Source organism: Mya arenaria, chromosome 17 (assembly GCF_026914265.1).
Source record: "Mya arenaria isolate MELC-2E11 chromosome 17, ASM2691426v1".
NCBI lineage: Eukaryota > Metazoa > Mollusca > Bivalvia > Myida > Myidae > Mya > Mya arenaria.
This window is the reverse complement of record NC_069138.1, coordinates 37033292-37046930: the sequence shown is the minus strand read 5'-3', so window position 1 is coordinate 37046930 and position 13639 is coordinate 37033292. Positions and strand designations below refer to the sequence as shown.

The following is a 13639-nucleotide window of genomic DNA, read 5'->3' as shown; positions in this document are numbered from 1 at the left end:
GTGAGACTGTAAATTTCACCCACGCCGGTTACTAAATCCATCAATGTTTTTATAGTTTTTTTTGTTGTATTTTTATAATGTTTCGTCATGCCATGCAGCCGTTGGTATGCAAAAGTGATAAGGTACCCTTATATGTGAACTTCGCTACTGAACGTTTTATATTTTTTGTTGAATCATAATGTTTACATAATTGTTGGAATTTCGGATATATGTTTTCGGATGGAAATAAGTAGGAAACTGCTGTATTTTTTAAGTTTAAACCCTTAATGCTAATTGTTGGAGCATTTAAGCCCACGAATGGTGATAAACTTTTCATGGTGAAAACCATTCTGACTATCAAATAACCCTTGTAACTAAGCCCGACCTGCACACCAGCAGTGTGTTCAGTACGGCGAGAGTTTACAAAACGCTCACAAACGTTTTGTTTTGTATCCCTGTTGCAACGCAGCCCATACACGTTAAAGGCGGGAAACCAAACAGCAAACATTCGCCGCAAACATCTTTACTGAACGCATTGCTGTGTCATTGACATTCTCTGAGTTTCTTCTGGAACTGTCATATATGTGTATTTGCTACAATTTTTTTTAATTAAAGCCATTGTTAAATTATGTTTTTAATTACCCTTGACAGCAGTGACAAATTGACAAGATCATTTTTACCAAGACCACTGATGTACATGTATGCTTTTTTTTTAAATTGTAAAAATGAATTATTCTAAAAACTATGTTGCTACTTACAGGTATCCATACCATTCTGTAAGGTTGCAAAGAGATTGTTGCCATGGAAACCATCACTCTCCAGATCGGAATGGGTCGTGCTGAGAAGACTGTATTGCCAGAAACCAAGGAAGGTGCCAGACTTCCAGGAAGTCACTTTTAAGAGTGGCAGGTATTATTTCTTGGTAAGCTACATGACATTCTATCAAGTCAATAATAGTGTTCTTGAATTTTGGGTCACTAGACTGTCCATGTGTAAAACAGCGAATACCTGAATTCTTGTTTCCAATTCCTATTTTAGTACAGGGTTTTTAATAAGTTGTGGTTGAACTGGACACAATAGAAAGTAAACCCCAAGCTACATCATGTAAAATGGTTGTGGGCATTTGACCCTTCATTTCCTGCATATTTAGGGCATCTTAGTACACATCTTTAACTGCATTTATAAAAAGTATACCTATTTATAAAGTTGACACAAGTTCTGTAGTTCATGAATATAACTGACATCAAAGTTTGATGCAAAGGCACATTGATATACAAAAAAATACAAAAACATATCAAACATAAACCTAGACTAAATATGAGAACCCTGTTCATAATAACAAAAGTAAATTGACTATTTTTAAACAGTCAGTATGGTAAAAAAATACTCTGTCATCCGTATTACCTGTATTATAATGTTATGTCATTACTAATATTTTTTTGTACTGTTTGAAAACTTATGGTATTCAACCCTATAACAATGCTCTGGATTTTTTTAATAAGGCCAAACATTTTAGAAGTAAATTCACTTTTTTTTATTTAAGGCGTAAAAAAAAAAATTGTGTGTTTCCGGTTACCCGGCCGTGTCTGTTCCGCGCCCGCCGACCGTAATTTTTTTACCCTACCCAAATATTCCTCAATGTCGTCAGACGCTTTAAACGTGTATTTTATTCATCCCGGAAAAATCGATAGAGCGTTTGAGCGCACTGAGTAGGAGTAAGCAGGCGACAGATAATGGCGTCTGCTATTCTGTCACTCAACATAAAGAAATGTCCCCATTACGAGGGCATTTGATGCTTAAGAAGTGTAAACCAAAGCCACCAAATAGGGCAGATTTGGCGAGAGTACCACCCCACTGGAAAGATCTTCAAAGCAGTGTCGATCACTGGCACTCGGCATGAATGTTTCGCTTTTAATGATAATAATTCCGATATAACGATGATAATTTTGAGGTATGTCAATATGGTTATAAGCGGAGTTAACTGTTTTGCAGAAAGCTGCATTGTTTTTTAAATGTATGAAAGCAACACATACCCTTTTTGTTTGAATTAATAACATATACTTGTGTTGGAATTGTGAAGTGTGAAATACTGTGCACAGCCTTATCAAGTAACTGGAGTTAGGGCTATATATCTTTGACAAAGCTGCATGAAAGCTAAATGTATATTTTACTGACTCTACATTTAATCCTTTAATAATAATATTTAACATTAAAAACACAATACAAAACATTCATAAATGGCATTTTATTTTTTCCCATAAAATTCCAATTAATTATTATGAATGTTTTGTATTTAATAATATGGGAAATGGAGCATTTGCTCCTCAGGAGCAAATGCTCAGTTTTCGATAATATTTGCAAGAGTGATCAAAATTAGAATACAATGCATTTTTTTTTAAATGTAGCATACATGGAGTCAAGGGTTAATGGATAAAATAAGCCTTTCTGATTTCACAGTGTTGGTTTATTGATAGTAATAAAGAAACAAAGAAATAAAAATACAAGTTGTTTGTTTTTAATATTGATCTTTTAGCAAGAAAAATGACAGGATAATAGTACTAATTTGGTGTTTCCACAGACGTCCTAACAGAAACTGACAAACATAAACATGTGCAGCATCTTGTTTCCTTTGGTTTGCTGTAATTACTTGTATGGGTCTTCATTTAAATATTGTACATGTATGGTCCTGAAAGTGCACCAATTAAATTATTATAATGTTATAAAATATTCAAAACATCGAAAAATGGCATCTTTAATGGCATCATATAGTAGTTGTCAAAGATATCAAATATGTGACGGTATAAAAAAAAAAAAAAAAAAAAGCCTGCCTACCGTCCCTATTTTTTTTGATCATGTAACCTGAAACACACATATTTTTTTTTTTTGGCCTAAGCTGCACTCTCACAGATTTACCATTTTTAGAACTTTTTTTTTTTTTGTCTTGGAAAGAGCAAATTTTTGCGTAAATATCTGCGAACCAATGATAAAATCTTGCTGACAAAAATTCAGATCGCAGATTTTCATTTATCCGTTTGAAGATTTTGGTTTTATGGCTTAAATCGTTACTAACGGTTTATGAAAAATGAATAAAACATCAATTTTTGAACTTCAATATAAAAATCTGCGATCTAAATTTTTGTCAGCAGTCTTATATAACTGGTTTCCATGCATTTTCGCAAAAAATGGTTCGTTCCAAGACAAAAAATTAAAAAAGTTGTCAAAACGTTCAATCTGTGAGAGGACAGCTTTAAATGATATTTCAGCTGCTTATTTACATAATTAAACAGCCAGAAAATACGTATTTTTTATTAAATGTCTATTTTACTGTCACCTGTTCATACATGTACATGGCTAGAAGTATACAAATCTATTGTAAATTATATATATATAAATTATCTAGGGTATTCATAATACTTCTTTTAGGCTTTGCCTGCTCTGTCCCTGTACCTGTGTTACTGGCAGATACAACGGAAACAATGGAAAGAAAACCTGATTGAGGAGTTGAAATCAAGGTTCAACACACTGCCTGTACCTCTTCCAGATGAGTAAGGTTCAATATCATCATCATCATCATCATCATCATCATCATCATCATCATCATCATCATCATCATCATCATCATCATCATCATCATCATCAACAACATCATCCACAACATCATCGTCATCATCATCGCCATCATCATCATCATCATCATCACCAACAACAACACAACCACCACCAACACCACCACCATTAACATCATTGTCATCATCATCATCATCATCATCATCATCATCATCATCATCATCATCATCATCATCATCATCATCATCATCATCATCATCCTCATTGTTGTTGTTAGTGTTGTTGCCATCATCATTGTTGTTGCCATCATCATTGCCACCACCACCATCAAATGCACACTATAAGCTTGTCACAGTTACCTGAAATCCCTTTATATGTTAAGAATTATCGTTTGACAATTAGACTTGTTTTAAAATGAGGTGTAAGCTAGATAAATAATGTTTTACAGTGATTAGCTTAAGCATTTGAACATGTTGTTACAAATTGGCTGTAAATATATAGGTTGGTTTAAACTCATACCTCTTACCTGTTATCTTAGTTTGGAAGAGTTGAATCACCCTGACATGGAGTTCAAGCCGATAAAGGTGCGCGGACAGTTTGACTACACCAGGGAGGTGTATCTCGGGCCTAGAACAGAATTCAGTGCTAGTCCAATACAACCAATGGCCCAGGAAAGAACATCCGGTGTACACGTGATTACTCCATTTAAAGTGGAGGGAAGAGAGTAAGTTTATTAATTATGTCCCCCCCATCCCCAACCCCCTTTAAATGGGGAGACATATTGTTTTGGCTCAAGTTGTCTGTCCATCTGTCTGTCTGTCACAATATGTTTCCACTCCATATATGTTGAACCACTTGAAGGATTTTGTATTTACTTGCCATGTGTCTGTCATATTGAAAGGATGCTCAAAGCGCATGTTTCATCTAGCTTGGTTTAGGGTCAAGGTCACACTTAGAGGTCAAAAGGCAGATGACTATACTTCGTGTCTGCTCCATATCTCTTGAACTGCTTGAAGGATTCTTAAATTATTATAACTACCTGCAAATGACCACATATTGGGACAATGTTCAGAGCGCATGTTACAACCAGCTCAGTGTAAGGTCAAGGTCACACTAGGTATTTTTGGTGTATGTCCCGCTATTCTTTTCTCTTTCCAAATGTCATAGATTTGCATGAGAGAAACATGTCATGAAACTAAATGAGACATCTACAAAAACAATTGTTATTACATTGTTTCCCCCCCCCCCCCCCCACCATTTTGGAATGCCGGAGCAGTGCCTTTCTTATTTTGGAACCCATTATTTTAATGGAAGTATTTGAAGAATCTTGTCAAGTGCCTAACTTTCTCATTTAAATTGTCTTAAATGACCTGTTATTATGATGCAACCTTGTGCGATTTCAATAATGCTGATAAATTGGTCACTGTCAGGGAATTTATTAGTATTTCCTAGCTCAATATTAAAGCTTTCTTTGAATTAAGCTTTTTATTGTATGAAAATAATCATATAGGCTGGACAAGTAATTGTTTCGGGGGAAAAAATTATCCCAAACCAGTACTGTGATACTTTTTGCATTTAATGTTGAGAACTTTTACTTTAGCTAATGTCCAATAAAGTATTTTCTCTTGTATTTCATACATCTTTATAACCAAACATGTACACATGAGTTTTTAATATTTTTGATTGATGTGAATTAATGTTTTCTATGTTTACAGTCTGACGATTTTGGTGAATAGGGGATGGTTAATACAAGGGCAATTTCAAAGTGAGGAGGGTCGGAAAAAAGGACAGGTATTATTATAATAGTTTCTTATGCATACATGTCATCTCTCCAAAGGAGTAGGGGAATCCCCCAGAAACCTTTTATTTATCACCGGGACTCATGGGGTTTTGGATCTTTATTTATGCAATTATTTCACATCCTAAACACAGGGTTTATTTTTATTAGCATGTTTATGGTATAATGCCCTTCCTGCCCTTAAGTTAATTGACAAACATATTCAGTTTTTGACAATATTTCCAAGTTCATTTTAGACTGATTACAAAAAGATTGTATCATTTACCTACTTTGAATAGGAAATCATAGATTTAATACCTGATTTTTCTCATCATTTTTTTCTGCTGCGTATGCTTTATCCAAATTTAGATCTGTTGTCAAATTTTGTAACTTGGAGGAAAGTAACGATTGAACCCCTATTACAGGATAACAAGGTTCTGATCATTATGAGAGGTAACTCCAAACTAAGTTAATTCTAAAATATAAAGGAAATTTTATTTAGGAAAATATGCCAATTTATGACAAAGTATGTTAGAGGCCCATATTTTTGTAATATAATACCCCCAGTCCGAAATATACGTTTTGCATTGAAGTAAGTAGTAATTACTAGGTTTCAGCTTTAGTGCAAGACTTTTATTTAGACCAACAATTCAACTTTGTCAATGTGGAGTTGAAAATCATGTGTTTCAGTAAAATCAGTATGCATAGTAATTCTATATGTAAGCTACTACAGGGGAGGGAATAAGATAAATATTACATATTAATTCAATAGTTTTCAAGCCATTCAGTTCTATCAGTGTTTTGATTGTATTATTCCTAATGTATTGGCCAAATGTCCTTTTGCCATTAAAAAACCCATCCCTGCCAAAATTTTCATTCATTAGGAAAAAACGTACCTGTTTTAAAATTACTCCAGAAATAGTTTTAAAGAAGGCCAAATTCAACAAATAATTACATGATGATGACTCACCCTGGAATAAAAAGGAAAAGTGAGTTAAAAAATTCATTTTCATGTACGCAAATTTTGTCACTGTGCAGTGGTTGAAATGAGCACAAGCCCGCAAGCCCTGCACTGGTAAAATGTCTTCCGGGCTCGCTCAAATTCTGAATTTTATATAGCAGGGCTTGTTCAAAAATATGATTCCATGCAATAATATAAGAATTCGGGCTTGTTCGTCCGAAAGTCTAATTTCAATGACTGCTGTGTCAAAATTCTTTCAGTGTGTTTAAAGCAATGCCATCTAAATTAAAAATATATATATTTTTCAGGTGAACACAACAGTGGAATTAATTGGTCAAGTGAGGCATGACCAAGTGGTTAGTATTGCTTTTTATGGTTATATTTTAATTAATAGTTTGGTAAACATACTGGCTTCTAAGCATTTAATGTGTTTATGTTTCATTGATGGTCATGAAGCTGTATAAACATAATTATAACAACACCCAGCATACATGCCATATTTTCTGGAGACCATTCAGGGGGATTTGTTCAAAAGTCTGAAAATTCAGGGGGATTTTGGTAGTATTCAGGGGGATTTTTTAGCAGATCTAATTCGGCAAAATTTCAAAGTATTTTAAGACGCAAGTACGAAAAAAAAACAAATTGCCATAATTTTGAAAGGCTCTCGAGGGGATAATGTCCACAATTTAAGGGGATTTTGGTCACATACCAGGGGGTTTTCATCATCGCCATGTAGCATTAAGGGCATGACACACATGCCAATTCACCTTGTTTACCCCTTTTTCCAGCACTTCATCTATATTTTTATGAGACACAACCATATTGCATAATAAAATCACTCACTTGCAAAATAGAATACTTCACAGAAAAATATGTTTCAGAGACAATTTAATGTGCTTACCTTCCTCTAAAATTGGATACAAAATCTGCTGCCTATGATCATAAATGATTTCTTGATGGGTCCCAGATTTTTTTTACAAATCCTTGCTTGTGGACATACATATTTATTTTGTTTTTTCAATGTCAAGATTGTTTTTATTTCATTTGATCAACTAGTGATTTCCTATTGTTTATTTCAGACAACCAATGTAGCATACATGATGATGGGCGACTTCAAGAAGCCCACAATGCAACAGGGACAAAAAGTGTATCTTGTACGAGACCTCAATCAACTAGCTGAGACGTGTGGAACATCTCCCGTTTTGCTGGATTATGTAGCAGGTGGGACTTTCACGATATGCTCAAGTGACATTGAAATTTAAATTGTAGAAAAACAAACTATTGTGTTAAAGCTCACCTGCGCACAAAGTGCTCAACTTGAGCTATTGTGATAGGTTGATAGTCGGTTGTCTGTCCGTTGTCAACATTTTCTTTCAAACAACTTCTCCTCCACCAAATTTTGTATGATTGGCACAATTTGTTTGCATGTTAAATTTTAGCAATTTAGTCATAATTGCTTTGTAACTAATGTTACATATGAAATCTTATGATAATTAAAGTTCTGTAAACCCTTGCTTTATCATTTATGTATATACAGGTAATTACTTTTCAGGGGAACTACCAATAAATGGTCCTAAAATTGTGACTCCGACAATTGAACTGCGGAACACACATTTGGAATATGCTGGCTTTTGGTGAGTAAAATGGACTTAACAATTTTTGGTCAATATCTCCCAACAAAATTGTAAAAAAAATAATTAATATTATATAATAGTGTTTCAAAGTTGTTCATAAAGAAAAGATGAGAAATGGGGTTCTTGGTTGGGCTTGACCAAAAGGCAGAAAGAATACATACAATTCAGACAAGTCCTGACCCAAGTTTCGCAGAAGTTTTTAAACATAACAAGCTTAAGTAGGTTATTTCTTTAAACTTAATTTCTTACTTTTAATCTTGATTTTACCAAATCTAAATCACTTATCGTAATTATAATAAAGGTAATTACCTTTTTTTAAAGTCCAAATGCTCTTATGACCAGTTGCTCAGCTGGTTCTTATTCAATCTAGGTTTATACTTAAAGTGACACCCTTATTCAAAATCAATACATACAAAAATGCACACATGTATAACAAACATAAATAATGCATTTATGGACACTATTAATTACTGATAACAAGATTGTAACCGTGTAGGTAATAGCTGAGAACATAAACATATTAAATGATTGGTGAGTGCTAAAAGATTAACTGTGATCTACTATCGTCTCATAAGGTAGAAATACCATGTTTTCTGCACCTTCCTTTCAAATTAAACTTGCTATCACTCAAAAGAACCATTGTTTTCGACATTTATTTATCCTTTTTGGCATATTACAACAATTGCATTAATTATGGTAAATCTTATTTGGGAGTAAGAGTGCAGCCTTAAATAGGTAATGGTAAAATTACAATGAGTATACTGTAATCCTGTTTAATTCTATAAACTCAGTTCAGGAAAGCCACCAGCCATTTAAGGTGCACAATACAGATGGATGCAAAAAATGAAATGTAAGCGATCAAAACCAAAAAGAAGCATTTGGTTTCTATACACATATAAGGGAGGGTGCAATATATTTTGCACTATTTTGACTTGGGAATTGGTGTCCATTTACCTCAATTAAAGATTTCACTCTTACTCCTAAATAAGATGTACCGAAAACAATGGTTCTTATCAAGGGTACTGTGTTTAATTTATAAAAAAGGTGCAGAAAATACAGTATTTTTACCTTTAGACTATAGGTCACAACTGTAAATCTTTTAGCACTCACCAGTCATTTAATATTAATGCATTTTCAGCTTTTAAATACAATCATGTTATAAGTAATTAATATTTTCCATAAATGCATTATTTAGTAAGTAGTGAAAGGTTTATCACTCAAAGTTTGTTTGTTAGACATGTGTATGTGTATTGATTTAAAATTAGAGTGTCTCTTAAAAAAATCTATTGATAATGGCAATTTTTTTTATCTGTACACAAATCATATAATTTGGGGGTTTTAACACTTAAATAAATTGAGTTCATCATAAAAAAATACAAATTGTTTTATGCAAAAGTAGTAAACTTAGCTTAATCCTGTTAAAGAAATTGAATCCTGGGCCTTTGGGCTATTCGGAATTCCAGTAAAACATATTACCCACTGGGGGAAAGCAATTATTTTTATTGTACTGTTATAAACTTTGTATTGAACACACTTTTTTACCCCATTTTGTTGTGTGTGTGTGTGTGGGGGGGGGGGGGGGGGAATGGCTTTCGTCCTGTCTTTAGTATTAGGCTTTGTTTTGTTTTTCAAGAGTCCATTTTGGGCCGAAATTCTCTAAGTAGGTTTAAGGAGTGTTTTTTTTCAATAATTTTGACTCCAAAAGGGTTAATTTGCTTCTGTAGGGTTGTATTATAATTATGCCCCCCTTCGAAGAAGAGGGGTATATTGCTTTGCACAGGCATGTCGGTCGGTCGGTCGGTCCGTCGGTAGACCAAAGCTTGTCCGAGTGATAACTCAACAATTCCTGGACGTATGGTCATCAAACTTCACATGAAGGTTGGGCCTGACCAGTAGATGACCCCTATTGATTTTGGGGGTCATCGGGTCAAAGGTCAAGGTCACAGTGACCTTTAATGGTAATTTTTTTTTAAAGCTTGTCCGAGTGATAACTCAACAATGCCTGCACCCATGGCCCTCAAACTTGACATGGAGGTTGGGCCTGACCAGTAGATGACCCCTATTGTTTTGGGGGGTCATCAGGCCAAAGGTCAAGGTCACAGTGACCTTGAATGGTAAAAGGTCGTCCGAGTGATAACTTGACAATGCCTGCACCCATGGCCCTCAAACTTGACTTGGAGGTTGGGCTGACCAGAAGCTGACCCCTATTGTTTTTGGGGCTCATCGGGTCAAAGGTCAAGTTCACAGTGACCTTGAATGGTAAAAGGTTGTCCGAGTGATAATTCGACAATGCCTGCACCCATGGCCCTCATAATTGAATTGGAGGTTGGGCCTGACCAGTAGAAGACCCCTATTGTTTTTGGGGGTCATCGGGCCAAAGGTCAAGGTAACAGTCACCTTGAATGGTTAAAGGTTTTCTGTGTGATAACTTGACAATGCCTGCACCCATGGCCCCCAAACTTGACTTGGAATTGGGCCTGACCAGTACATGACCCATTTTGTTTTTGGGGGTCATCTGGCCAAAGGTCAAGGTCACAGTGACCTTGAATGGTAAAAGGTTGTCCGAGTGATAATTCGACAATGCCTGCACCCATGGCCCTCAAACTTGACCTGGAGAATTGGCCTGACCAGGAGATGACCCCTATGGTTTTTAGGGGTCATTGGGCTAAAGGTCAAGGTCACAGTGACCTGGAATGGTAAAAGGTTATCCGAGTGATAACTCGACAATGCCTGCACCCATGGCCCTCAAACTTGACTTAGGGGTTGGGGCTGGCCAGAAGATGGTCCCTATTGATTTTAGGGGTCATTGGGCCAAAGGTCAAGGTGACAGTGACCTTGAATGATAAAAGGTTGTCCGAGTGATAACTCAACAATGCCTGCACCAATGGCCCTCAAACTTGACATGGAGGTTTGGCCTGACCAGTAGATTACCACTATTGATTTTAGGGGTCAAAGGTCAAGGTCACAGTGACCTTGAAAGCGAACTCGACAATTCCTGGACCTATGGTCATCAAACCTGACATGAAGGTTGGGCCTGCCCAGTAGATGACCCCTATCGACTTTGGGGGTCATCAGGCCAAGGTCAATGTCACAGTAACCTTTAACGCAAAAAAGTTAACAAATCTTCTCCCACTGATATCTCAACAATGCCTGAACCTATGATCATTAAACTTGACATGGATGTTAAGCCTGACCAGTAGATCACCCTTATTGATTTTAGGATTCATAGAGCTAAAGGTCAAGGTCACAGTGATCTTGAATGGTAAAAGGTTGTCCGAGTGATAACTCAACAATGCCTGAACCCATGGCCTTCAAACTTGACTTGGAGTTGCATCTGACTTGTAGATGACCCCTTATGATTTAAGGGGTCAAAGGTCAAGGTCACAGTGACCTTGAACGAAAAAAACTTGTCTGTGTGATAACTTGACAATGCCTGCACCCATGGCCCTCGAACTTGACATTTAGGTTTCTGGTGACCAGCTGATGACTCTGGATTTTGAGTTCATAGAGTCAAAGGTCATGGTCATAACACAATCTATCCTCACACTTTAATGGTCATAATCTTAAAACTGCCTTAATGGCAACAAATCAACTGTCATTTCGGTCCATGCATATTTCATTCAATTGTCCATATAATCCTGATAACATGGCGCTCAGGGGGGGCATAATGTTTGAAAAACATCTCTTGTTTAAAAGTGCCTTGACCAAGGTGGCTTATATATTGAAATGAACTAGCCATGAACACACATGGCTGGCTGTGAAATTTTATTATGGTTGAGTTTGAACAAGAGATGGTCTACTCTAATAATTACACATGTTTGGTTGTATTTACAGGTTCTGTGGTGCAGTTGTAACATTCATGTTCTGGGCAAAATACATGAGAAAACCACCAGAGGGAATAACAACCTTCAGGTCCAAGATCAAGTCCTATAAATAGTAACATTGTTGTCAATGGGGATCATTCTAGAAGTGTTGTTGAACCCATCTCCAGAAGACTGTTTTAAATGTCCTCTAAAGAACTTATATCGTGTCAAAGGTGAATAAATATGCTGTTTATGTATAGATTGTTTACTTGATAGTTACGGCAACAGAAGAAGGTATTTTCCCCATTTTCCCAAAAATCTTATTTTCGCGAAAGAACTTTATTTTTGCCAAAAACTAACCACATAATTGTCAAAAATGTTATTTTTACCAACCCTACTTTCAGATTTTTATTAAAATCTGATTTTCGCAAAAATAACTTGATCTTAGTAAAAACTTACTATATTTTGGTCAAAAATGTTTTTTTCGCCAAAACTAACTCTATTTTCATATTTCTTTCAAAATCTTATTTTCGCGAAAATAACTTTATTTTTGCCAAAAACTTACTATATTTTGGTCAAAAAAGTTATTTTCGCCAAAACTAACTCTGATTTCATATTTCTTTCAAAATCTTATTTTCTCGAAAATAACTATTTTCATCAAAAATAACCTTATTTTAGTCATAAAAGCTATTTCCGCGAAAATAGGTTATTTTCGTATTTTAGTCATACCGGATTATACAAGGAGAAGAAAAAAAAATAGGTGAATAATTATTAATGATTATTATTAATAAGTGTATTATTGAAATAAAAAATGTTCTGATGTGTGTTTAAAAATCACTCTATTGAAATTTTATTCCAACTAAGCTGAATGTGTATGCAATGAATTGACACATTTCGATGACGTTATTGCTGCAATCAAGTCACACATTTTATGTGTTCTATTACTAGCATTAGTGTGAAGGAAATTCCGCTGCGACGTGGGAGTCGATGTACGTTATAAACAAAATATTTTGTGTGATATTAGATAATAAAGTTCTTCATGAAACCATTGTTAAATATTTATATTTATTGATGCTAAAAATAAAATTTATTGGCTAAAAATATTGTCTTTGATTATTTAAGCAACCAGTTAACTATAAACATGTGTTTCTTAAAAGTCAATCTTTTCTCTTTAATCTTTTATGCATTAACTATGATCGCAATACTACGTAACAAATTGGCAATTTTAGTTACTGGGCATGTTTCTGGAATCAGAATCATTGCCAATGCACAAAGGACATATTTCATTTTTATCTCGTTTTTGTGTTGAGGAAAACACATACTCTATGTGGCCGAAATGGTATAATCGCGCGACTACTGTTGCCTCAATTGTCCCAATGCGTCGACATTTTGTAAAGAAGAAAAGTCTGCCCTCTTAGAGGCAAACCACTTATCTTTTTCGAGACTTCATCGACTGCAGACAATATATTATATTAGTTCAAAATCAAGTCACAAATAATTAAAATACTTTCTTAATGAGCGCACTTGGAAAACTGCCAAATTCTTAGTAAACGCATTTGCCATTGGCAGAAGTTATTATGATAAATGGACATGTTTCAAATTTAAATAATAACAACATATACCCTGTTGTATCTGATATGCTTATTAATGCTGACGGTGCCATATTAACGTATCAACTGTATTACTTGTAATGATTGAGATCATAAGTATACATTTCTAACTTTGCATGACGGTGACATATAGGTCCACGGGGCCGGATGTTCTCCTTTTGCCTTTCTTAATCCATTTACTGATGTATATAACACATGTCACAGTAGTAAAAAAAATACTTCCTTTCTTATTATATTATGTAATCATCCGAGGGAGCCCCATCCGTATCTTGCACGCGCCAGTGTATCAAACAAGTGACGTACCAGCT

The 13639-nt window shown here is 35.2% G+C and overlaps 1 protein-coding gene across 2 annotated transcripts; it reads left to right on the top strand.

The window, feature by feature from the left end:
• The first annotated feature begins 1 nt into the window (after position 1).
• Positions 2 to 12814, top strand: LOC128224070 (surfeit locus protein 1-like). Of its 2 annotated transcripts, none has more exons than XM_052933708.1 (9): positions 2 to 122; positions 740 to 901; positions 3403 to 3524; positions 4085 to 4270; positions 5262 to 5337; positions 6593 to 6640; positions 7364 to 7505; positions 7837 to 7918; positions 11753 to 12814. In XM_052933708.1, the coding sequence occupies exons 1-9, from the start codon at positions 78 to 80 to the stop codon at positions 11853 to 11855; spliced, it is 966 nt and encodes a 321-aa protein (XP_052789668.1). In that variant the 5' UTR covers positions 2 to 77; the 3' UTR covers positions 11856 to 12814. The 2 variants fall into 2 exon arrangements, with proteins under 2 accessions (XP_052789668.1, XP_052789669.1); XM_052933709.1 differs by having other exon boundaries at positions 15 to 122; positions 761 to 901.
• Positions 12815 to 13639: the final 825 nt, after the last annotated feature.